We start from the raw sequence: 27,538 nt of genomic DNA on the forward strand, positions 1-27,538 counted from the left end.
TCAGCTGTAAAATTTTCTAAAATTTTTGGTTTTTGCTGCAATTAGGATCTGTTATTGATTTAGGAATTTTTTTGAGTTTTTAGAAATTTCTCAATATTTCAGCACAAGTCCGAAATTAATTTATCTCAATACCCAAAAATATAATCTTTGCGATTAGGATCTGTTATCTGTATTATGTCAAGGTCTGCTGATATCTGTATTACCCCTTTGCCATTTTTGGCAGACCAGTATTTTGGACAACAACAACTGCTTGGCTTTTGGAAGTCATAACGTGGAAGTCATAACGTGGATTTTTAGGAAATTTTTGGTTTTTGCTGCAATTAGGATCTGTTATTGAAATTAATTTGATAACATGAATTATTAATTTGATAACATGACATGTAACTTCAGATTTGATATGAATTATTAATTTGATAACATTTGGTTCGAAATTTGATATTATATGCATTTTATATAGGTCAATTACAATTTTTTTTGAGAAATGGAAAACTTGAATGACGATAGCTCGATATATACTCCTCAAGTATCAGATGAGTTGAGGCCACAAAAGGGGCAAGAATTTGACACAATTAATGATGTTGTGACATTCTACAATGCTTATGCAAAAGCAGCTGGGTTTAGTGTAAGGGCTTGGACTACACAGAAAGAGCCGGGAAGTGGTGAAATAAGAAGGAAGGAGTATGTTTGTTTTAAACAAGGAAAATCTTCAAGAATCGCGGATGTTGGAAATAAAAGACGTCGAGGAAGCTTAGCAGAGGATTGTCATGCCAAAATTGCAGTTTTAAAATCAAACTCCGGAAAATACATTGTTACTGTTTTTAATGAGGAGCACAGCCACCCTCTATCAACACCATCAAAGGTTCATCTTTTAAGGTCCCATCATAACATTTCAGCCGCAACAAAGTCTTTAAGTAAATAGTTCTCTATGGTGAATATACATCAGCATCAACAATTTAGTTTTCTTGGAGTACAATCTGGAGGCATAGAAAATATTGGGTGCACTCAAAGAGATTTGTATAATCATGAAAGGGATATACGTGCTGATTTGAAAGGGCATGATGGTGAAATGTTTTATGAGTATTTAAAATTGGAACAAGGAAAGAATCCCTCGTTTACTTTTCAAATTGAGGCTGATGAGGAACAAAAGATTACTCGTTGTTTTTGGTCCGATGCAACTTCAAGGCGGGCTTACAATTTTTTCGGTGATGTTGTAATCTTTGATACCACTTATAACACTAATCGATATGGCCTAATATTTGCACCAATAATGGGGGTTAACAATCATGGTCAGACAATCCTTTTTGCTTGTGGATTTTTAAATCATGAGAGCGTTGATGATTTTGTATGGTTATTTAATCAGTTTTTGGCAAGTATGCCTGGTGGTGCCCCGAAGATGATTATTACCGATCAAGATCCAGCTATGACTAAGGCATTCCCTCTTGTTCTTCCAAATACTTTTCACAGGTAATATAGTTTGTATACATTGTCTTTCTTTCAAATAATATTTATATACATTGTCTATTTTTTTAACACTTTAGAAATTTTTTTGACAGGTATTGTAGTTGGCATATATTAATAAAGTTTTCTGAGAAAATTGATGCAGTGAAGTATAGTATTTATAAGAGTGAGTTTTCGGCTTGCATTTGGAAATCAGAGACTCCTGAAGAATTTGATATACAATGGGAAAGTTTGATTAAGAAGAGTGGGTTAGAAGGAAACAAATGGTTGCAAGACCAATATGAACTTCGGTCAAGATGGATTCCAGCATATGTTAATCACGTATTCTCAGCTGACATGTCAAGTAGTCAACGAGCAGAAAGTGGACATGCATTTTTCAAGAAATTTGTTTCGAAGAATAATTCATTGGTGGATTTCATGATTCAGTTTGGTAGGGGACTAGTGCGCCAACGTCACGAGGAGTTGATGGCTGATCACAAAGATGTAATTGAGAAACCTGAACTTAGAATAAATCATGACTTTTTGGAGCAAATGGTTGATATTTACACAAATGAGATGTATTATAAGTTTGAGGCTGAAGTGTGTGACAGCTTTAACTACAAGTTGCAATGTGTTAGGGAAACCGACAATCACTGTGTGTATCAAATTCAAAGAAAGAAGCTTGCAGTTCGTCGGTTCGTTGGCTGCGGTCATGACAAGGACTTGGATTTGGTTTATTGTAGTTGTAAAAAATTCGAAAGCGCCGGAATCCCATGTACACACATTATCTCATATTTGATGAAGCACTTCGTCGTCGGGTCGGCTGCGGTCGTCGTCGGGTCGGCTGCGGTCGTCGTCGGGTCGGCTTCGGTCGGAGAGAGAGAGAGAATGGGATCGGCTTTTGGGGGAGAGTTGAAGATGGATTTGGGGATTTGATCGGCTTTTGGGGGAGATTCAATTTGGGGATTTTTAATGAAGTGAGAGAGAGAGAATGAGATATAGCAGAGAAAAAATGAGCGGAGGCTGAGACAACAACAATAAATGAGCGGAGCATTTTGCAAAAACAACCCCGCGATCTTCAAATGCGTACGCACCATTCCGCACTTGAAATGCACTATATATATATATATATATATATATATATTGGTTTCTATGTATATGTAGTCATACATATACATATATGTTTCTATGTATATATATAGTTATACATAATGTTAGGAATCTTGACGCCAAGATTAGTTTATTTTGATGATAAAAAATATTATATGTTGTGTGTATTATGTGCTAACATTTGTTTTGCAGTATCAGAGCTATATCAACAATTATATTCAACGAGATACTCAAGACATAGATGAGTTCAAAGCAAAATGAAGCAAAGAATAAGATATACTTTATTATTAAAATATAATTTTATATTTTCTTTGCTTAGAAATTTGTACAAGCCTTGATCACTCACACACATACACACACATAGTGTTAGAACACACTAACACATGCTTAGTATGTTGGTTAACAATAGAAATCCCATATGCTAGCCATTAGAGTTTATAAATATTGAGTGAGTCTTAAAACATTTTATTTATACCCTTTAGCAATTACAATCTGGAAAAACTCAAAAGATCAAAGTTGTAGGTCTCTTTAAGATCTTTCCAACAAATCTTAAATCACCTCATTCTGATATCGGATGAGAAAGTTACAGTCAAAATACTGAAAAAAATTTCTAGAATATGAGTTTACAGTGTAGTCAACTACTATGCCTTGTAGTCTACTACTAAGCAATTTTTTGACTTCACAGAGTCTGTTTAGACTCAATGTAGTCGACTACTATGACTTGTAGTTGACTACAGATGTAGTTTTTCTAGATTTCAAGTTTTGAATAAGTGATTGTTTATAGCCGTTTTGTGTACGTTTTTAGGGGTTGAAAACTTATCTTTTCAAGGGCTATAAATGGTTATAAGTTCAGAAATTTGCACAACTAATTCATACAAATAAGATCAAACATTTGTGCATATTCACTCTCTAGTTTTCCAGATTTTCATGCTAAGTGTTTAGAAAAAGAGAGTTTCTGATATTGTCTTGGTTTTAATCATTCTTAGAGATTATATAGGCAATATTCAGAGAGTTAAAAGAATCGTAAGCCACTGCTGCATTTCACTACACATTCAAGGCTTATAGGATCAATTGTGTTCTTGCTTCAAAAAGGATTTCTCTCGGGTTTGAGAGGGTTGATCTCTTGGTTTAGAGGCTGGGTGGTAATTGGCATGGTCTTGTCAATTGGGTTTGCAATTTACATGGTCTTGCAAATTGGTCAGGCTTGCTTTTGATTTTATAAGGTTTTAAAATCATAATGGAAACTCTCAAGCGGATTTTTCTTGGGGACTGGATGTACACCAGGAAGGTGGAACCAGTATACATGCTTGTGTTTATGATGTTCATTTTCTGAGATTGTCATTCTTTCTTTGCAATTTATAATCTACTTTGCAAACTCACCCTCTAGTGTTTAAGTGTAAAGCTTCCGCAGAATTTTATAAGAGCACACTCTATTCTTAAGGGCCACGATCCTACACTTGGTATATATAAAACAAAAACAGGATCCTACATTTGGTATCAGAGCAAGGTAAAAGATGGCATCAACAAATACATCATAATTCAAAGAAGGTCATTCTACAAATCGTCCACCAATGTTCGATGGATTGAACTATAACTATTGGAAGTGCCGAATGAAGATTTACATTCAATCAATTGACTACGAACTTTGGAGCATTGTGGAAACAAAATATGAGAAGCCAACCACTCCTTTCATGGAATGGACTACATCTCAAAGGAACAATGCAAACTTGGATTCTAAAGCAATGAATGTCTTATTTTGTGCTCTTGACAATAATGATTCAATAGGGTGTTAACGGTCACATCCGCATATAATATTTGGCACACACTCGAGGTAACTTATGAAGGTACAAGTAATGTTAAAGATACTAATAATAATTTTATTTGTTATGGTTACAATAAGCCAGGACATAGCAATGAATGTCTTATTTTGTACTTTTGACAAGAATGAGTTCAATAGGGTGTCAACTGCCACATCCGCATATGATATTTGGCACACACTCGAGGTAACTTATGAAGGTACAAGTAATGTTAAAGATACTAATAATAATTTCATTTGTTATGGTTGCAATAAGCCAGGACATATGAAGAATGATTGTCACCTTCTAAAATCAATGTCAAAGTCTACAAAATTCAACAAGAAAAGGAAGGCTTTGGCGGCTACATGGGATGATAGTGATAATTCATCTTCGGATGAAGAAATCGAAGAAAAGGAAAGCGCTCATATGTGTTTTATGGCACAAGATGAAGTAAGTGACAATGAAGAGCTTTTAGATGCTTTCAATGAATTATATGAAACATTTTTGAGATTAAATGTTTCACATAATTTTCTTAAAGGTGAAAATAAAAGATTACTTGAAGAAATTTCTAATTTTAATTGTTCTACTATTTATTATTCTCAAGTAATTGAATTGAAAGAGGAAAATAAATCCTTGCTTAAAGAAAATCATATTTTGACTAATGAGAATGTTTATATAAAATCAGAATGCAATGATTTAAAAATTTGCATTAATGTTTTAGATAAAGATATTTCTTCTATTAAATTAAAATATGATGATATATGTTTGAATGTTAGTAAATTTAATAAAAGTAAAGAGAATTTGAATAATTTGCTCGCATTTCAAAAATCTTCAAACAATCATTTTGGCATTGGATTTGTTCCTAAGTATTTTACAAAGAATGATTATGTTTTGAAGAATAATAATAAGAATATTCATGCTAAACAAAATAAGTATATATGGATTCCTAAGAATTTGAATATTCATGATAGGAATGATTATATTTCATCTTATATGTATGAAGTTTACAATTCAAAGAATTACACTTATGTTAATAAATAGAAACCAAATGCCAAGTGGATTTGGATTCCTAAGGCTAATCCTAATGATATAATATAAAAGGGTACCAAAGTGCTTAATATTTTTATTAAGATACCCGGGAAAAAAAATAACTAGAATTATATTTATTTCTTTTTGTTAATGACAAAGAGGGAGTTATATAGAAAATTTTAAATTTTTTACTAATGCTTTGATGCAGGGGGAGTAAAAGATTTTATTTCATGATTTTATGCAGGGGGATTAAAATTTTTATATCTTAATAACATATATTTATCATCATCAAAAAGGGGGAGCATGTTAGGAATCTTGACGCCAAGATTAGTTTATTTTGATGATAACAAATATTATATGTTATGTGTATTATGTGCTAACATTTGTTTTGCAGTATCAGAGCTATATCAACAATTATATTCAAAGAGATACTCAAGACATAGATGAGTTCAAGGTAAAATGAAGCAAAGAAGAAGATATACTTTATTGTCAAAATATAATTTTATATTTTCTTTGCTTAGAAATTTGTACAAGCCTTGATCACTCACACACATACACACACATAATGTTAGAACACACTAACACATACTTAGTATGTTGGTTAACAATAGAAATCCCCTATGCTAGTCATTAGTTCATATTGAGTGAGTCTTAAAATATTTCATTTATACCCTTTAGCAATTAGAATCTGGAAAAACTCAAAAGATCAAAGTTGTAGGTCTCTTTAAGATCTTTCTAACAAATCTTAAATCACCTTATTCCGATATCGGATAAGAAAGTTACAGTCAAAATACTGAAAAGAAAATTCCAGAATATGAGTTTACAGTGTAGTCCTACTATGCCTTGTAGTCGACTACTAAGCAATCTTCTGACTTCACAGAGTCTGTTTAGACTCAGTGTAGTCGACTACTATGACTTGTAGTCGACTACAGATGCAGTTTTTCTAGATTTTAAGTTTTGAATAAATGATTGTTTATAGTCTTTTTGTGTACGTTTTTAGGGGTTAAAAACTTGTCTTTTCAAGGGCTATAAATAGGTTATAAGTTCAAAAATTTACACAACTAATTCATACAAATAAGATCAAACATTTGTGTATATTCACTCTCTAGTTTTCCAGATTTTCATGCTAAGTGTTTAGAAAAAGAGAGTTTCTGATATTGTCTTGGTTTTAATCATTTTTAGAGATTATATAGGCAATATTCAGAGAGTTAAAAGAATCCTAAACCACTACTGCACTTCACTACACATTCAAGGCTTATATGATCAATTGTGTTCTTGCTTCAAAAAGGATTTCTCTCGTGTTTGAGAGGGTTGATCTTTTGGTTTAGAGATTGGGTGGCAATTGGCATGATCTTGTCAATTGGGTTTGCAATTTGCATGGTCTTGCAAATTGGTCAGGTTTACTTTTGATTTTGTAAGGTTTCAAAATCATAATTGAAACTCTCAAGCGGAATTTACTTGGAGACTGGATGTACACCAGGAAGGTGGAACCAGTATACATGCTTGTGTTTGTGATGTTTATTTTCTGAGATTGTCATTCTTTCTTTACAATTTATAATCTACTTTGCAAACTCACCCTCTAGTGTTTAAGTGTAAAGCTTTCGCAGATTTTTATAAGAGCGCACTCTATTCTTAAGGGTCACGATCCTACACTAGGTATACATAAGCAAAAACAGGACCCTACAATATACATACATAGTTTTAAGTTTTCATGCTTATAAATATAAGATTACATATTTATCATTGTGTTTTAGAAAATATTGTATAGAATATGCATATTTGTGAAAATATTGTGTTTCTAGTTTATAGACTTCATAATAATAGTTTAAATCTTTCTTTAAGTCTACAAAATTATTTTGTAAAGTTTCAAAACATGGTTTAGCCAAAATGTTAAAATTCATATGTTTACATTTTCATGTTTTGGACTATTTTACAAAATAATGATATTTTATATTTGGAAAGTCCTTTTTAAAAATTAGTTTTTGTAGCATGCTTATTATCATGTCTACAATCATTTCCCAAAGTTTTATATTTTTTTGAATTTATTTGATATTTTAAACCCAGTTTAAAGTTGAGTTTTTCTGTACACTTCAGGTCTGTGCATATTTAGTCGACTCATTAGTCGACTCATGAGTCGACTCATAAGTCGACTCACGAAGTGTAGCAGAGTTGTAATTTTTCTTCTACTGAGTCGACTCATATAAGCCGACTCATTAGTCGATTCATAAGTCGACTCATGAGTCGACTCATAAGTCTTCTTATCAGAAAGCCGTTGCACAGTAACAGCTAGTTTTCAGCAGTATTTTTTGGGGGTTTTTTTGGTATTTTTCTTGGGTTTTTTGCTGAAGTTTTGGGTTCCTATAAATACCCCATTGCTCTTATTTTTCAGTTTAACCAAGAAAATGTTTTAATCAAGTTTAACAAGGGTTTAAGTTTTGTTAAGTGTGTTTAAAAGCTTTTAAGCATTTTTGAGTTTGAGTTTGTGAATTCAATTCCACAAGAGCTTGAGGAGATCATCTATTGGAGTTTGAGCAATCAACTATTCTCCCTCCATCTCTTGTCATCTATTGAGAAGTTTTCTAAACTCTTTTCTAGCTTTATATTTATTTGTTTGATTATCAAGTTATTAAAACTAGTTTTATATTGAGTTTAGATTTGATTAATCTCATTGTTACACACACCCACTTAAGCTTATTGTATTTGCATTCATAATATATTTGGGGTTGTGAGAGATAGTAACATTGAGTTGAGCCTAATTGAGTTCTCACCTTGTTTAGAGAACAATCATTTGTTGTGTGTCAAATTGTGAAGTTTACTTTGTAATACACTTGTACACCGAGAGGAGTGTGTAGTGAGGACGGAGTCGATACCAAGAGGAGTGGCGTCGGTGGCCTAGTGAGAGGTGATAATTCCGAGCACTTGAGGGAGTCAATCCGTGAGGACCAACACTTGAGGTTGTAGCTTGTGTATGTACTTTGTGAGGATTTGTGAGAGTTGTCGGTTGACTTGATAACCGAGTGTGTAGAGTTTTCGGTTAGCTAGAAAACCGAGTGTGTAGAGAAGTTCCAGCTTCCAAATCGGGTTGTGTAGTGGATTCTTCCCGAGAGTTAGGAGCGGAGACGTAGGACGGAAGGTCCAAACTCCGTGATCATTTCCTTGTGTTTTGGGTTTAGCATTGGCGCATTTATTCTTGCATATTGTTATATCGCCATTGTTGCATGATCATTTTGTTTACCCTTGTTTATATTATATATCCTTGCACATATCTTGTAGCATATCATACTTGCTAGGATATATTTATTAATTAGTTTTAATTGGCATAAAATCAGATTAGATTAGCATAAACCCTATTCACCCCCCTCTAGGGTTCTTTCCTAGTGGCCTTAGGGTCTAACAGTTGGTATCAGAGCTTGGTGCTATTTGATTTAAGGTCTAATCGCCTTGAGTTAAAGATTCAACTTATCTTTCTTGTGCTAATCTAGTTTTAAGATTATTTGTATCTTGCTTGCATATAGTTTATATCATAGACATGCACGGTGCACCTAGTCTTGGTTATGCCATTAATGTTGCTCCTAGGATTAATAACTTTCCCTATGCCCAATGGTGTGTTAGATTTAAACTATTTGTTAGATCTAAAAATATTGATTTATGGGAAGTTATTGAGGATGCTTATATTGTGCCTACATTGGAGAAATCCAAGTAGAGTAATCATGATAAAAAGATGTTTACTATGAACAAGCTTGTGTTAGAATTTCTAATTGATGCTTTTAGCTTATCCTTTTCTAACAAGCTTGATTCTTTTGATAGTGCTTACACATTGTGGAAACTTATAGAAGCACATCAAGGGAATTTCGATCTGACAAGCTTTGGAGGATTCCGCTTCTAATTCATGTGGAGCTTCATCTTCATCGGGCACACGATCACTAGGCGATAGCCCTAGTGTGGTAAGCGTGTCCGAATCTGAATATGATTCATCTTTTGATGAACTCGCCTGTGCTAGTAAAAAATTATTGCATGCCTATAACAAATTGCATAAAATTTTTATTGATTTATAAATCAAGCATGAATGTTTAAAATCCGATCATGAGAAGTTAGCTTCCAAATTTGACATCATTTCTCAAGAGAATGATGCTTTTAAAGAAAATAATGATATGCTAAATTTGGAAAATAATAATTTGAAATTAGATATTGCTAACTTGACTCATGAAAAAAATAATGCCATGTTAGAAGTAAAGAACATAAAAAATGATACTGTTTCTTTCATAAATGACTATTTATGTTCTACTTCTATTAAAAAAATGCACATGTGCCTAATAATGATGAGTTGAATCTTGTTAAAAACCGCATTTTATCTTTAGACTCTGTTAGACCCTAGAGGGGGGGTGATTAGGGTCTTATGCTAATCTAATCCGATTAAATGCCAATTTAAAATTAATTAACAAGTTATCCTAGCAAGTATGAAATATAACAAGATATGTAAACTAGGATAAGCAATATGAATAAAAGAATATATCCTATCAATGAGATATTACAAGTATATGAGCAAGGATATATAAACTAACACAAGGGTAAAACAAACTAAACTAGATAGTGGGCAATATGATCAACAAGCAATATATGAGGGCGATATAAGATATGAACATAAAAATAAGTACGCCAATGCAATCACAAACAAACGATATGTTTACGAGGTTCGGTCCCCACGACCTACGTCCCCGCTCCTCACCTCGAGGAGATCTCCACTATCACAACCGGGTTTTCTACGTTCACCCGAACAACGTTTACACCTCACAATACAATCACTATGTAATCACACCTCACACACTAAGTGTTGGTCCTAGCCCGTGTCCTCCTCCTCAAGTGCTCGGTTACAACCTCTCCCTAGGCACGTCAACCGACGCCACTCCTCTTGGATTCGACCCCGTCTCTCACCACACACTTCTCTCGGTGTACAAGTGTATTACAAGTGAATCCTCACAATAAGCACAATATAAATCAAATGATTTGTTCTCTAAACAAGGTGAGAACTCAATTAAGCACAACTCTAAGTCACTAATCTCACAACCCAAAATTATACTATGAATGAAAATACAATAAGCTCAATAGGTTGTGTGTGAACAAAGAGATAATAAAATCAACTAAACTCAATATGAACACTAGCTTAATAAAAAGATAATCAAACAATATAAAATATGAAGCTAGATTGAGTTTAGAAAACTTCTCAATAGATCAAGAGTGGAAGGAGAAGAGTTGGATGCTCAAACACCAATAGATGATCTCCTCAAGCTCTTGTGGAAGTGATTCACAAAACCAAAACACTCAAATGCTTAAAAGCTTATAAACACACTTAAACCAAACATAAACCCTTGATTAAAACTCTCTTAAACTTGTTTTTAAACTCTCTTGGCTCACTTGAAAAGACATCAGCAATGGGGTATATATACCCACTCAAAGCTCAGCCAAAACCCCCAAGCCAAATGACAAAACAGCCCCAGCAAACAACTCAGGAAAAATAGCCGTTAGAAGACAACGGCTAGATTGTCGGTCGACCGGAAATTCTGTCGGTCGACCGATTTGAGCTCTCGGTCGACCGGACCGGTCGACCGATGACTCTCTGGAAAAATACTGACGAATGGTCACTAGACCGGTCGACCGTACCGGTCGACCGAAAACTGACATTCCAGAAAAAATCGGTTTTAGAGCTGATTTTAAAACACTGTTTAAAAATATCAAATAAATTCCAAAAAATGTAAAACTTTGGGGAATGATTGTAGACATGATAATAAACATGCTACAACGACTGGTTTCGAAAAAGGACTTCCCAAATGAAAAATATCATCATTTTACAAAATAGTCCAAAACATGAAAACCTGAAAATTGATATTTTGATATTTTGACTTAAACAACATTTTGAAACCTTATGAAATGATTGTATAGACTTGATAAAAGATATAACATGTTGTTATGAAGTCTATAACCTAGAAATACAATATTTTCATAAAATTGCATATTCTATGCAAATATATTCAAAACACTAAATATGATTTCATTAAATATAAGCTTGTTAAAGGGAAAATCATATATAGGCATATAAACATGAAACAAAATAGTATTTTCCAATTCTATTCATTTGTTTCATAGTAAAACTTGAAAACTATCAAACCAAAACATATATGTATATATATAACTATATATATACAAAAACCAAAACGTGTATGTGTGTATATGATTGAGCTTAAAGTACTAACACACATAATATAAATTCCTAAACTAAATTACCCAAGCAATGATCTTGATCTTCAACGAAGCTCTATCTTGGTAATCTTGCGGATGAAGCTTGAACTTGGATCTTGACTTAAATGTGCATTGCTTCACTCCACTATTCCGCCAACCTCCTTTGGATATGATCGTTGAAGCTCTATTCCATCCATCCTCCAACACGTTGTTTGCCTAGAATAAATACGAAAAGCACAAACACTAGACAAACAACATTAGTAATAAATTGTTTGTTAAACATCATCAAAACAAGAAGGCCAACAATCTCCCCCTTTTTGATGATGACAAACAATTTACAAAAAGGAATATATGCATAAAGGAAATGAACATATAATTTATAATTCACATGCATGTAAACTCAAGAAGGAATATACTCACAATATTTCTCCCCCTTTGACAACATCAAAAAGGGGACAAAAAGAATAAGAGAGCGAAAGCTCCCCCTATCAATAAGCATAGGTGAGTATAAAAAGATTTATGAAATCAAAAGAAGAGGAACATGAGAATCATGCAAAAAGTTTTCAACTGAAAACAAATCAACCAAAAGAAATCATAAATCAAAGTTTAAATCCAAAAACGATGTTTGATCAATCAAGAAAATTTTCTTTGTGGGATTTGATCAAACCACATATGGAATACATTATAAGGCACGAATAGATGATCCATAAGCACAAACACATAAATATCATCATATAAGTGAAATATAATGAATTCAAAGCAATAAATCAAAACAAACTCTTTGACAAAAGAATTTCAAGAGATGCAACAATATATCAAGCTCTTAAGCTTGTTTCAACCCATATAATCATTCTAGCATCCGGTAAACATGATTTGGGAATAAACACCCAATAAATCCGGAGGGTTATATAAACATAGTCCTCTCATCAAACAAAAAAAATAATCATGAAAACAAAAGATTTTGATACAAGAAAAATTGTTTTCATAACTAAAAGATTTTAAAGATATAATTTTCAAAATCAAGAAAAGAAAAAAAACACTAAAATTCTTGGCTTTAAAAATTATTTTGGCACCAAATTACTCTTGGTACCTAAGAGATTAGGGACATGACCCCTATCATTAAAGCTCAAAGTCCTAGGGTTATGAACCCTCTTGGACATATATGGTGCACGGGATCAGTCATAGCAATAATTACTCAAATGACCCTTCCGATTGCAATAAGTACAATGGAAAGGAAGCATTTGCTTATGTTGACCAAACGGTTGTGCACGGGAAACATTAGAATCATTTGCAAACATGGATGGTCTTTTAAAATTATTTTGCAAGTGTAAAACATTTTTAAGCAAAGGTGGTTTACTTGAGAAATTTGGCAAGTTTGAACATTTTTTCAAATCATAGCAAAACTTCGCCAAATGGCCAAATCTACCACAAACATCACATTTAAAAACATGTGTTCTACTAGAAACATTTGGCAAACTAGAATTCTTTTTCAAATCAAAGCAAAACTTTGCCAAATGGCCAAAACGACCACATAGAACACATTTATACACATTAGCATGCTTATGATGAGAAATAGATGCATGTGCATGTGTGTGTGCAAAATGTGATGATGAAGCTTGATGAGATGCACAAGGAGGATTAAAGTGAATCTTGGTGGGGTTATGTGCATCATAGCAAAATCTAGCAAGATGGCCTTTACGACCGCAATTTGTGCATTTGTAGACTTTGCTATACATGTGTGCATGATGAATAGGATGTTTAGATGTTTTAGCATGAGACTTAGCACACATGTTCATAAGCTTATCATGATTAACAATACATGTTTTAAGGGTTGAATCTAAAGATGATATGTGATCCTTAACATGATTCAACTCATCATTATGCATACAAGTATTGTTATTAGAAGTAGAACATATATTGTTATTTATAAAAGAAGCGGTATCATTTTGTATGTTCTCTACTTCTAACATGGCATTATTTTTAACATGAGATAAGCTAGTGATGGATGAGGTTAATTTTTTATTTTTCAAATTTAACATATCATTGTTTTCTTTAAGCATTATATTTTCATTTTCAATGATGTCAAATTTGGACACTAGCTTCTCATGATCGGATTTCAATTCTACATGCTTGCTTTTAAGATCAATAAAATTATTTTGTAATTTTGTATAGGCATGCAATAATTTCTCATATGCACAAGCGAGTTCATTGATGGATATATCACTTTCGGATTCCGAATCGCTTACCACACTAGGGCTATCGCCTAGTGGCCGTGTGCATGATGATGCTCCACACTCACTTGAAGAACAATCCTCCAAACTACGTCGGATTTCCTCCAAGTTGCCTTGATGTGCTTCTATGAATTTCCATAAATTGTAAGCACTATCAAAATGAACAAATTTGTTAGAAAATGATGAGTCAAAGGCATTAAGCAAATACTCTAACAAAAACTTGTTCATATTAAACATTTTCTTATCATGATCGCTCCACTTGGATTTCTCCAATGTGGGCACAATATAAGCACAATCAATAATTTTCCATAAGTCAATATTTCTAGATTCAACAAATAGTTTAAATCTAGAAGCCCATTGTGCATAGGGAAAATTAATGAATTTAGGAGCAACATTGGATTTATAGCCTAAACAAAATACATTCATATTCAAGATATATATATGAACATATGCAAGCAAGACAAATGCAATCATAACTAGATTAGCACAAATAAGATAACTTGGATCTTTAACTCAAGGTGGTTAGACCTTAAATCAAAGAGCACCAAGCTCTGATACCAATTGTTAGACCCTAGAGGGGGGGTGATTAGGGTCTTATGCTAATCTAATCCGATTAAATGCCAATTAAAACTAATTAATAAGTTATCCTAGCAAGTATAAAATACAACAAGATACGTAAGCTAGGATAAGCAATATGAACAAATGAATATATCCTATCAATGAGATATTACAAATATATGAGCAAGGATATATGAACTAACACAAGGGTAAAATAAACAATCTACACAAGTGATAGGGTAATATGATGAGCAATACACAAAGGCGATATAAGATATGAAAACAAGAATAAGAACGCCAATGCAATCACAAACAAAACGATATGTTTACGAGGTTCGGTCCCCACGACCTACGTCCCCGCTCCTCACCTCGAGGAGATCTCCACTATCACAACCGGGTTTTCTACGTTCACCCGAACAACGTTTACACCTCACAATACAATCACTATGTAATCACACCTCACACACTAAGTGTTGGTCCTAGCCCGTGTCCTCCTCCTCAAGTGCTCGGTTACAACCTCTCCCTAGGCACGTCAACCGACGCCACTCCTCTTGGATTCGACCCCGTCTCTCACCACACACTTCTCTCGGTGTACAAGTGTATTACAAGTGAATCCTCACAATTAGGCACAATATGACAAATGATTGTTCTCTCTAACAAGGTGAGAACTCAATTAAGCACAACTCTTAGTCACAAACCCACAACCCCAAATTATACTATGAATGTAAATACAATAAGCTCAATAGGTTGTGTGTGAACAAAGAGATAAAACAATATAAACTCAATATGAAATCTAGCTTATGAAATTAAGAACAAACTTATAAAATGCTAGAATTGAGTTTAAGGAAACTTCTCTATAGATGACAAGAGAGAGGGAGAAGAATGAATGCTCAAACACCAAGGATGATCTCCACTTGCTCTTGTGAAATTTGCTCCACAAATCAAACTCTTGTAAATGCTTAAAAGCTTTTTAAACAAACACTAAACCCTTAAACAAAACTTGTAAACCTCTTAAAAACTTTTCTCTTGTTGTTCTTGTTAGATGGGAGAGGTAAATGCAATGGGGTATTTATAACAACCCAAGACATCAGCCAAAACCCCAAGGAAATGACCAAAAACCCAAAAACAAACAAAACAGAAAACTAGCCGTTACTGTGCAACGGCTCTCTGATAAGTCGACTTAGAGTCGACTTATGACATATACAGTTTTTGGCAGATGCTGAAAATTATGCGTATCTGGATTTGTAAAATCAGTTAAAAATAGTAAATCAACTCTAAACATTATGAAATTTTGAGGGATGTTTCTAAACATGTAAATAAACATTTTACAAAAATAATTTCTGAAATATCACTTCTCATTTGTGAGAAATGAATATTTGAATACAGATATTTCAGATTCTAAAAACTGCTGAAACACCCGATTTTCTAAAATCAATTTGACACAGTAAATTAACTCCAAAAATTATAAAATTTTTAGGGAAGCTTCTAAACGTGTATATGAACATGTTAGAGAAGGAATTTCTTAAATATCACTTCCCATTTGAGAGAAATAATTTATTTTGTAAACTGGTCAAAAATACATAACTGTGCAACACTTCATAAGTAGACTTATAAAAAGTTATAAGTCGACTTATATAAGTCGACTTGCCTTGCTTTATAAGTCGACTTAGCAGAGGAGAAAATGCACTTTCTAGAGGAGTTCATAAGTCGACTTGTCAGGGTTTATAAGTCGACTTATAAACATGCACAGGCACTGTTCATGCTGGAAAACTGATTTTTAAAGTGCCTTTAAAAATAACAAATAAATTCTAAAAATTATGAAACTTTGGAAAATGTTTATAAACATGATAATAAACATGTTACAAAAAGAATTTTTGGAATTGCATTCCCCAATAGTGAAAACCCATCATTTTTCAAATATGTCCAAAAGCATGAAAACGAAACATACATGTTTTGACATTTGATTTAAACAAACTTTTGAAACTCTACAAAATGATTTTATAAACTTTATAAACTATGTATAAACTGATATTAAAGTCTATAAACTAATAAAATAATGTTTTCACAAAAACACCTATATTTTGATAAAATCAACAAATACGTGTGTGTGAATAATATGAGCTTAAAGTATCAACACACAAGTATATAAACCTAAACTAAATATACCCAAGCTTGTGATTTTCAACGAAGCTCTATCTTGGTACACATGCGGATGAAGCTTGAACTTGATCTTTAACTTTGAATTGCAAGGCTTCAACCCGACATTCCGCCAACCTCCATTTGATATGATCGTGTAGGCTCAATCCATCCATCCTCCAACTACGTTGTTTGTCTACAAAACATAGGAATGTACAAACACTAGACAAACAACATTAGTAATAAATTGTTTGTTAAACATCATCAAAACAAGAAGGCCAACAGACTCAACTCTTGTTACATGCATGGATAATCATAAGAAACTTATGAACATATATGCTAAGTCTCATGCTACTACATCCAGACATCTCATACATCATGCACACATGTATAGCAAAATTTACAAGTGTTCAAATTACAACCGAAAAGGTCATACTGCTAAATTTTGCTATGATGCACATAAACCTACAAAGACTAATATTAATGCTCCTTGTGCATCTCATAAGGCTTCTTCATCACATACACATTCACATGCTTATTCTCATAAAGTTCATCATAAGCATGCTAATGTGTATCATTGTGATTTTTGTGGTAGAGTTGGTCACTTAGCTAAATTTTGTTTTGATTTGCGAAAAGTTTCTAAATCATAAAATATTTCAAGTAGACCAACATTGTTTCAAAATATTTTACATTTGCAAAATAATCTTAAAAGACCATCTATGTTTGCAAATGTTTCTCGTGCACATGTTTATGGTCAACAAAATCAAATGGGTCTCTTTCATTGCACTTATTGCAATCGGAAAGATCATTTGCACAATTTTTGCTTTGACCGTGTTCGTGCACTAAATGCGCCCAAATGATTTCATAACCCAAGGGCTTTGAGCTTTAATGATAGGGGTCATGTCCCTAGTCTCTTAGGTACTAAGAGTAATTGGGTACCAAAACTTGTTTAATCTTTATGAACAATTTTTTTCGTTTTCATGTTCTTAAAGATAATTTGTTTTGTGTTTTTCAAATCCATAGTTCATGATTCTTGTATGTTTTGTAATCTTAATTTGAACTATGAAGAATTTGTTTTAATATGTACTTTTGAATTCATTATAAAACACTTCTATGATGATATTTATGTGTTTGTGCTTATGGATCATCTACTTGTGCTTTATAATGTATTCTATATGTGGTTTGATCAAGTTTTACAAAGAAGATTTCTTTTATTGATCAAACATCATTTTGGGTTTAAATCTTGATTTATGATTTCATTTGAGTGATTTGTTTTCATTTGAAAACTTTTTTCATGGTTCTCATGTTTTCCTCATTCCTTCGTTTTTATAAATCTATTTTTATAATATACATATATACTTTGTTTTGTGTTTTCATATGAGAGGTTTGTGTTTATATAACCCCCAGGATTTATTGGGTGTTTATTCCCAAATCTTATTTACCGGGTGCTAAAATGTTTATATGGGTTGTTACTAGCTCAAGAGCTAGATATGGTTGCCTCTCTTGATTTTTGAAAAATGATGATTTGGTTTTATGTGATTTATGATTTCATTTGGTTGATTTTTTTATTTGAAAACCTTTTTGCATGACTCTCATGTTCTTCTTCTTTTGATTTCATAAATCTTTTATACATGTTTTTGCATGACTCTCATGTTCTTCTTCTTTTGATTTCATAAATCTTTTATACATGGGTTATAGGTTTTTGTCATGAGACACTATTTCATAATGATCATAAATCTTTTATACATGGGTTATAGGTTTTTGTCATGAGACACTATTTCATAATGATATATCTAATTATGTTCTCATTGTCTTTTTGTATGTGAGTGAATTTTAGCATGTTTATACTTGCTCACATGTTTGCCTTGTACTTCATTTCATATACTCCATAAGGCATTTTGATTGGGGGGAGCCTTTCCCTATATTTGTTTTTATACTCACTGTGCTTGTAGGTAGGGGGAGTCTTCGCTCTCTTATCATTTCCCCCTTTTTGATGTTGTCAAAGGGGCAGAAATATTGTGAGTATGTATTTCGTGTTTATATGTATGATAATTATACTTTGTATATTCATTTCCTTTCATGCATATATCCTTTGTGTAAATTGTTTGTCATCATCAAAAAGGGGAAGATTGTTAGCCTTCTTATTTTGATGATGAATTACAAACAATTTACAACTAATATTGTTTGTCTAGTGTTTGTAGTTTTGTAATTGTTGTAGACAAACAATATATTGGAGGATGGATGGAATTGTACTTCAACGATTATATCCAATGGAGGTTAGCGGAATTGTGGAGTGAAGCCTATGCAATTGAAGATCTAAGTTCTAGCTTCATCCGCAAGTGTATCAAGTTGAGCTACATCGAAGATCAATCAAGCTTGGGTAACATTTAGTTTAGGTTTTATATTATGTGTGTCATACATATACATATATGTTTCTATGTATATATATAGTTATACATATATACATACATAGTTTTAAGTTTTCATGCTTATAAATATGAGATTACATATTTATCATTGTGTTTTAGAAAATATTGCATAGAATATGCATATTTGTGAAAATATTGTGTTTCTAGTTTATAGACTTCATAACAATAGTTTAAATCTTTCTTTAAGTCTACAAAATCATTTTGTAAAGTTTTAAAACATGGTTTAGCCAAAATGTTAAAATTCATATGTTTACATTTTCATGTTTTGGACTATTTTACAAAATGATGATATTTTATATTTGGGAAGTCTTTTTTAAAAACCAGTTTTTGTAGCATGCTTATTATCATGTCTACAATTATTTCCCAAAGTTTTACATTTTTTTGAATTTATTTGATATTTTTAAACCCAGTTTAAAGTTGAGTTTTTCTGTACACTTCAGGTCTGTGCATGTTTAGTCGACTCATTAGTCGACTCATGCGTCGACTCATAAGTCGACTCACGAAGTGAAGCGGAGTTGTTATTTTTCTTCTGCTGAGTCGAATCATATAAGCCGACTCATTAGTCGACTCATAAGTCGACTCATGAGTCGACTTATCAGAGAGCCGTTGCACAGTAATGGCTAGTTTCCAGCAGTATTTTCTATGGGTTTTTTGGTCTTTTTCTTGAGGTTTTTGCTGAAGTTTTGGGTTCCTATAAATACCCTATTGCTCTCATTTTTTTAGTTTAACCAAGAAAATGTTTTAATCAAGTTTAACAAGGGTTTAAGTTTTGTTTAAGTGTGTTTAAAAGCTTTTAAGCATTTTCGAGCTTGAGTTTGTGAATTCAATTCCACAAGAGCTTGAGGAGATCATCCATTAGAGTTTGAGCAATCAACTATTCTCCCTCCATCTCTTGTCATCTATTGAAATATTTTCTAAACTCTTTTCTTGCTTTATATTTATTTGTTTGATTATCATCTTATTAAAACTAGTTTTATATTGAGTTTGGATTTGATTAATCTCATTGTTATACACACCCACTTGAGCTTATTGTATTTGCATTCATAATATATTTGGGGTTGTGAGAGATAGTAACATTAAGTTTAGCCTAATTGAGTTCTCACCTTGTTTAGAGAACAATCATTTGTTGTGTGCCAAATTGTGAAGTTTACTTTGTAATACACTTGTACACCAAGAGGAGTGTGTGGTGAGGACGGAGTCGATACCAAGAGGAGTGGCGTCGGTGACCTAGTGAGAAGTGATAATTTCGAGCACTTGAGGGAGTCGATACGTGAGGACTAACACTTGAGGTTGTAGTTTGTGTATGTACTTTGTGAGGATTTGTGAGAGTTGTCGGTTGACTTGATAACCGAATGTGTAGAGTATTCGGTTAGCTAGAAAACCGAGTGTGTAGAGAAGTTCCGGCTTTCAAACCAGGTTGTGTAGTGGATTCTCCCCGGGAGTGGAGAGCGGAGACGTAGGACGGAATGTCCAAACTCCATGATCATTTCCTTGTGTTTTGGGTTTGGCATTGGCGCATTTATTCTTGCATATTGTTATATCGCCATTGTTGCATGGTCATTTTGTTTACCCTTGTTTATATTGTATATTCTTGCACATATCTTGTAGCATATCATACTTACTAGGATATATTTGTTAATTAGTTTTAATTGGCATAAAATCGGATTAGATTAGCATAAATCCCCCCCCCCCCCTCTAGGGTTCTTTCCTAGCGGCCTTAGGGTCTAACAAGAGTTAAGGAAAAAACTTTCCATGATCAATATTACTCTTTACTATTTTTAATATTTTATTTAAATATTAATCTATCCTAATCATAATTATAACATATCCTAATTCCATGTGAACTTACTACAGCTCAACATTTAAAAAAGAAGATCAATAAAATACATGAAACAACTCCACGATATTAGTTTGTTAAGGTAAAGAACTAACATGCTATAATCTATGCAATATTATCAAAAAACAAAAAACTTTTAAAAATTACATAAAATACCCTTAAAATTTAAAAATTACACAAAGCATCCCGACGTTTCAAAAACTAAAAACAACAAACATGAAATCTAGAAATTAACAGTAGCATCCGATGAATTTAAAAGTTATAATTAACACCCTCTACATTTCAAAAATTATAGAAACACCTCCAAAAGTTTAAATAATAAAAAAGCACCCTGAAATTCTAAAATTTCAAAACTTACAAAGACAAAAGATGAATTCAAAGGATTACCTTTAGGTACTAGAAAATTTAATATTTATAAAAAACAACCTCAAAGTTATAAAAATTATAAAAAACTCTTTCAAAAATTAAAAATCATAAAAAACCCTAAAACTTTAAAACTTGTAACTAGTACATATCTTTAAAATTATCAGCAGACTGCTAAAACCTTAAATTTTATAACAAACAATCAAAATTTTAAATAATTGCAAAAAACACGCAAAATTTTAGAGTTACAAAATATATGTTGACATTTTTTCGTTAAGATATATCTATACTACTTATAAAAGAGAATACCAATGTCAAAACTTTTGATTTCCTTTTTTACCCCCTCAATTTTTTATAACTCAAAATTATACCATTAATTATAAAACTAATGATCCATAACCTCTCATTAACTATGCACCTTTTCATTTTCTCAAATTATTTTGTTATTCACTAGAATATATTAATAATTTATAATGATAACAAAATTCATGAATATATGATAATTTATTATAAATAATTATTAATTATATAAAATAGTAAAATCCATTCATTTAATAAATTATTGTACATAGTTATAACTATTAATAATAGTATAAATATGGGTTATTTATTTATGTTGTAAAGAATATTACCTTGTTCGATAATTAATATCATCTTAGTAATAAAATTTTGGATTTTATAAGTTAAAAATACTTTTATTTTAGAAAATTAATGTATATAAAAATTTTGATTCTTTAAATTTATGAGACATATATTTTTCTCTTCTTTTCTTCAAAATATTTGGCCACTCGCTAGAATATTCTAATAATTTATAATGATAATAAAATTAATAAATATATTATAATTTAATAGTAAATGTCTCATATATTTCAAGGATCCAATATTTTTATATAAATTATTTTTCTAAATAATAGTATTTTTAATTTATACCATCCAATTTTTTATTACTAAGATGATATTAATTATTAAACAATGTAATATTCTTTACAACATAATGTCATATAATATTAAAAATTATTTCCATTATTTAATAGATATTGTAATAAAATATATACATGACATAAATATTTAATAATTTAAATGGTTTAATTATATCAATAGTGTTACTTAAACTAATGATTACATTATTATTTAATAATTATACTCCTAAATAATTGTTTAATAGTATAATAAAAAATTTAAATAACTATAAATGTATGTTAATAATATTATAAGTACTAATATTAGTATAAGTTAAAAAAATTTAATCATAGTGCAATAAAATAATTTTTAATGGTTATATATACTTTATTAAATAATATAATATTAAATATAACAACATATCCACGTGCAAAGCACGTGCATTATACTAGTAAATATAAATTCCAATTTAAGGTTTAATATCCTTTTTCAACATCTAAAAATAGTCCAATTTTATCAAAAAAGGTAAAGTTATAAAAGGATTAATGTTGGCTCAATAAAAAATAAAATAGAAGGAATAAAAGACACTATTTCTGAATATTTTATAGAAATATTTATTTTTTTGAGTAAATTAGAAATCTTTAGAAGAGATTTTTATGAGAAAATTTTAGTTCTTTTATATGCTTATGAAGATGCTTTCGTCATATAAAAGTATGCTAGAGTTAGTATTAGTTTTTAGTTTATGATTTTTGTAAAGTCTATCAAGGATTACGAACAAACTCTATACTCTTTTTTTGTATCGTTTTATCCCACTTTTAAGCAACCATCTTGTCTTATTAGATTTAATTATTTATCTTCCTTTTATATCGCTATTTTTAAAAATGTTTTTCACTTTTGCAACACTATAATTTCTCAGGTCAAGCTTGGTTTTTAAGTTGGTCCAAATAAGATGATAATTCAAATTGGTCGGGTTATATTTGTTTCCTATTAATTTAATTATCAATAAGAAAATTTAAACTGAGTGTATCTCATTTAAACGGGCATCAAAATAAAATAAATAATCACAATGCAATTTAGAGAAATAAGTGAACAAAAAATATTAAAATAGAATAGAGGAATAAATTTTAGTAAGGAAATAAACTAAATATATTTAATCATGATATTTAACCACGTGCATTGTACGTATATAAAACCTTATCTCTAAAAATACCACAAGTCCCTCCCTAATTTTGAATTTGAAATTTTAAAATAAGACTATCCAAATTTATTCGACGAGGTAGAATTTTCTTTTCTTTTTTTACTTTTAGAATATTACAAAAAGGAGGATATTATGAAGGAACGATTGGTGGTTAAACCATCTACTTTGAATTTTAAATTCTGAAATAAAAATCATCTATGCCCTTATACTGTACTTTCTTTATAAGAAATACTCGAACTCAAGTTATATGTTTTGGAGAATGAGCAGTAGTCTACAGAAAAAAATTCAATATAAATTCAATTTTTAGAAGCAAGCTCATAATAAAAATAAAACTTATAGAGACAAAAAATATATAAAAAATACCAGACCCATGGTGCAAGCACGTGCATAATGCTTGTAATTATATTGTTTACTATAACAATAATTTTGATTGCCCAAACTTTTTAATTCCCATTCACAATTGATAGGTAATGCCGTAAAAAAAATTAATTGAAGCAACAATCCCATGATTAGAAACAATGGATGGGCCAATACAAAGTTGAAAACTAAAATCTGTCCCATATTCAAGGGGGCTATCAACAAAATACGTGGGCTCCCTAACCAGCCCATGAAAAATCTTACGAAAAAGAGAGCAGGGACATGAAAAATGGCGGCCCGTCTTTAATGTTCATTACTACCCGACTCCATGAGTTCATTTATAGCTCCCATATTAACTACTTACGAAACCAAATTTTTTTCTCTGTAATACACAACAGTTTTCCAATTTCTATTAATAAAACTCATCCATCTCACAATCTATCTATCTATTTATATACTATATTTTATATACTATATATATATACACTACAGAAGGCCCTAAATTGCCACTTGGCATCTTCGTAGAGCTTTGGCTTTTCACCTTCCCATAAGAGTCTCACTAGGGGCACACCATGAACCACATTCTCAACCACACCCCAACACTCTCTATAGTGCAAGTGGGCCATGCATGATATTTCTAAAAAAATATCATGCATGGCCCACTTGCACTATAGAGAGTGTTGGGGTGTGGTTGAGAGTGTGGTTCATGGTGTGCCTCTAGCATTATTTTTCCCATAATTTACTTGCTCCCCTCTAAATGCATATAATTACTCAATCTATTAATTTAATACTATATTAGAATTAAATGAACCGTTACAAATGCTATAGAAGAGATTTTTGAGCTTCTATTGGAGACAAAAATGAAGATATACAGAACAAACTGTATCATCATAGTTACGTAGGAAAATATTTGAGCACGATTTCTGGTGAAGTAAACTGTGACAATGCGACAGAGAGTGAATGTATGTAAGAGTTTTGTACTCTCAAGAAGAAGGACAAAGAAAATCCAAGTTTTTGGTATGTATTTTTCATTCGATTTCATATGAAAAAATATATTAGATAAAGCATACTGTAGAGTTTGTTTGGTGGGACTATATGCTTAAAATGAAGCTCTTAGCTTTCAAATAATTTTATTTGATACAAGAATTATATTCTGAAGGAAAAAAAGTTTGAGACAGATTGTCATTCTATTATCTAATTCTTTTGTTTGAAGGGGAAAAAGTTTTTAGACATATTGTTTGTCATTCTATCAGCTAATTCTTTTCTTTTTTCTTGCATAGGGAACTTGGAATTTCAAGGGATATTATAGAGATTATATGCGAAACAATAATACAGGTTACAGGTAAGATTATTGTATATTATTTTCAGATTCCTTTTATTCAAGGCATTTGGGATTTAACTAAATTTAATTTAGATCTAATTTTTTAAAATTTTAATTTAAAGATTGAAGAGATTTGCAATGTGATAAATAAAGAATTTCTTTGTTATTTCCCAACTTTATGGAATATATAGATTCTTTTGTTGGCTTAAACATCTATATAATTCCTGCAACTTGGGGCAGGTATAGCACTAGTCATTACACATTAATTTCATACATTTTAGAGATATATAGTTACAATCAACTCAAATCTGATCGCTATTCTTCACTCCTTAAGTTTTCATTACTACGAGTTACACTTTGTTTAGTTTGTTAGGATATGTGAAGCCTAACTATCAAGCATGCCCTATACTTCAGAAGAGAGGAGGAACAAAGTTGCTAACTATCAAGCATGCCCTATACTTCAGAAGAGAGGAGGAACAAAGTTGGAACAGGAGGAACAGGATCGACGATGGAGAAGTTCAAGCAAAACGACGAAGGAGAGATTTGGCAGCTTTGCGGTCGACGGCCATGACGACAGCTGGGTGCACAGGCCAGGAGCTCATCGCGGTCGACCGCATGTGGCGCTACGGTCGACCGCTCAAAGTCCAGAGAGCAGTCCAGAGTTTTGTCTTCGTCGCGGTCGACCGCACATGGCGCTGCGGTCGACCGCCCAAAGTCCAGAGAGCTCGATCAGGAATAGGATTCGTCGCGGTCGACCGCACGTGGTGCTGCGGTCGACCGGAGTCGGGTTTTGGCCCAGATTCGTTTTTTAACCTGATTTGATCTGTTTCCTTGTTTACTTGTTAAACCCTTAAGTCTATAAATGGGTTGATTAGGGCATGATGTAAAGAGACGAAAATTAGTGAATTTTTCTCCTACGGCGGCCGTGGACGTAGTTTCTCACATTGAGAAGCGAACCACGTAAATCTTGTGTGTTTGAGATTGTTTGATTTTCTCTCTTCTCTCCTAAATCTCTATTTCCAAATCGCATCAGGGGGGTTGTGCATCCCCAACATAGTTAACTAGACTAGAATAGTGAAACAGGGATTAGAAAATTATAAAATAAATAATTACATTTTAAAATATTTATTTCTCCTAACCTTATGATGTGTTGTTATTTTGTGTAAAGTAGATTGTAAATCAAGTATTACCTTATGTTTTCAATGTGATCGGAAATCTGTCTTTAAATTTATTACATTTATTAGCAACATTTTCAATAGATAAATATAACTTGCAATTATTTTATGAAAGAAGACATTCCGAATACATCTTTTAGGACGCATTATGGGCGTTTTAATTTCTTGTTATGTCATTTGGTCATTTGAGTGATTTTTAGTTGGCTTATCCTTGTCCATACCATATTATACTTATCTTATACTATAATTTGAAATAACCCCAAATTACCCCCGCCTCTTTATAAGAAAACAATGTACTTATTGCTAAATCTTTGATAAACATATCTTATTGTACCTGTATATATAGGAAGTTGTAGATATTTTTGGGAGGAAATCTGAATTCATTTCCCTCCAAATTAAGCGATTATTCTGCATATCTATTTTTCATCTTCAACCTTTATTTCTCCTCATCATCTTCCTCGATACCCATCTTTCTTCTTCCGGTTCCCCTTTCTATTGATCGGCCAATATCATCAAGGTTTTCTTGAATCTTTTGTAGCTAGAGACTGATAGTGGTTTAACTTTCTCAACGTGTGACTGAGTTTAGCTTCTTAACGATTATCAGTTTTGATGGCTCACGGTGCTTATTCCCATTTCTTGAGAATAATCATCCAAGATTAACTTTCTTAATCACAGTTTTATTTGAAAAATTGGTGAAGAGAATGCTAATTCACGCATTTATTTTCTGATGTGGTATGTAGAATTTCATTAACTGGAACATGATTCCTACTGGCATACACCAAAAGTCTATTGGAACGTTGGAGCGAGTGCCAAAAATGATATGTGCCATTCTGATTCTGTCACAAATCAAGAATTATTTTATGTGCTTTTGTTACGTAAGCATGTGTCCATGAAGGTGATGAGGGCAATTCTATAGAGGAAAAATTACTTCTAGTCGTCAAAATAACAATAAATATTATTTTCTCCCAAGACTTTTTCACTCTCAGAAGCAAAATCATAATTCCTTTCACCCCCAAAGTCTGTTCCCACATGACTCGATGTTTTAAACAAAATCTCCAAAAAGCCCTTTGATTTAATCGCCTCCCACTTCTCAAAATCACTCCTTGTCGAGCTAGCCAGCCTCTCTCTTCTATCCAAGCAAACTGACCCTCCAATTCAAAACCCTAACCCTAAATCAATACAACCCAAAGTGAAATCTAACCTAATCACTTGTAATCTTGTCATCCTACACTCTGATCAGAATCATGGCCGACAAGTTAGCTCCCAAAGTGGTTGCCTTTGTAGATATCATTGAAGACTACAACAAGTCACAGTACGTCATCGAAAGAAGACCTTCGAGCACAAAATGGACTGAAGCTATCACATCAATTACTGATGTTCTAAAGGACATAACAGCTAGTCATCCTCCTCCCACAATTCCAGTTTAA

At 32.1% G+C, this 27,538-nt stretch overlaps 1 protein-coding gene across 1 annotated transcript; it reads left to right on the forward strand.

The window, feature by feature from the left end:
- On the forward strand, positions 482–27,538 carry LOC109847325 (protein FAR1-RELATED SEQUENCE 5-like). The gene is made up of 5 exons (XM_020416562.1): positions 482–859; positions 944–1,464; positions 1,554–2,169; positions 24,896–24,957; positions 27,352–27,538. The coding sequence occupies exons 1-5, from the start codon at positions 482–484 to the stop codon at positions 27,536–27,538; spliced, it is 1,764 nt and encodes a 587-aa protein (XP_020272151.1).

The sequence above is a fragment of the Asparagus officinalis genome, chromosome 7 (genome assembly GCF_001876935.1).
Source record: "Asparagus officinalis chromosome 7, Aspof.V1, whole genome shotgun sequence".
NCBI lineage: Eukaryota > Viridiplantae > Streptophyta > Magnoliopsida > Asparagales > Asparagaceae > Asparagus > Asparagus officinalis.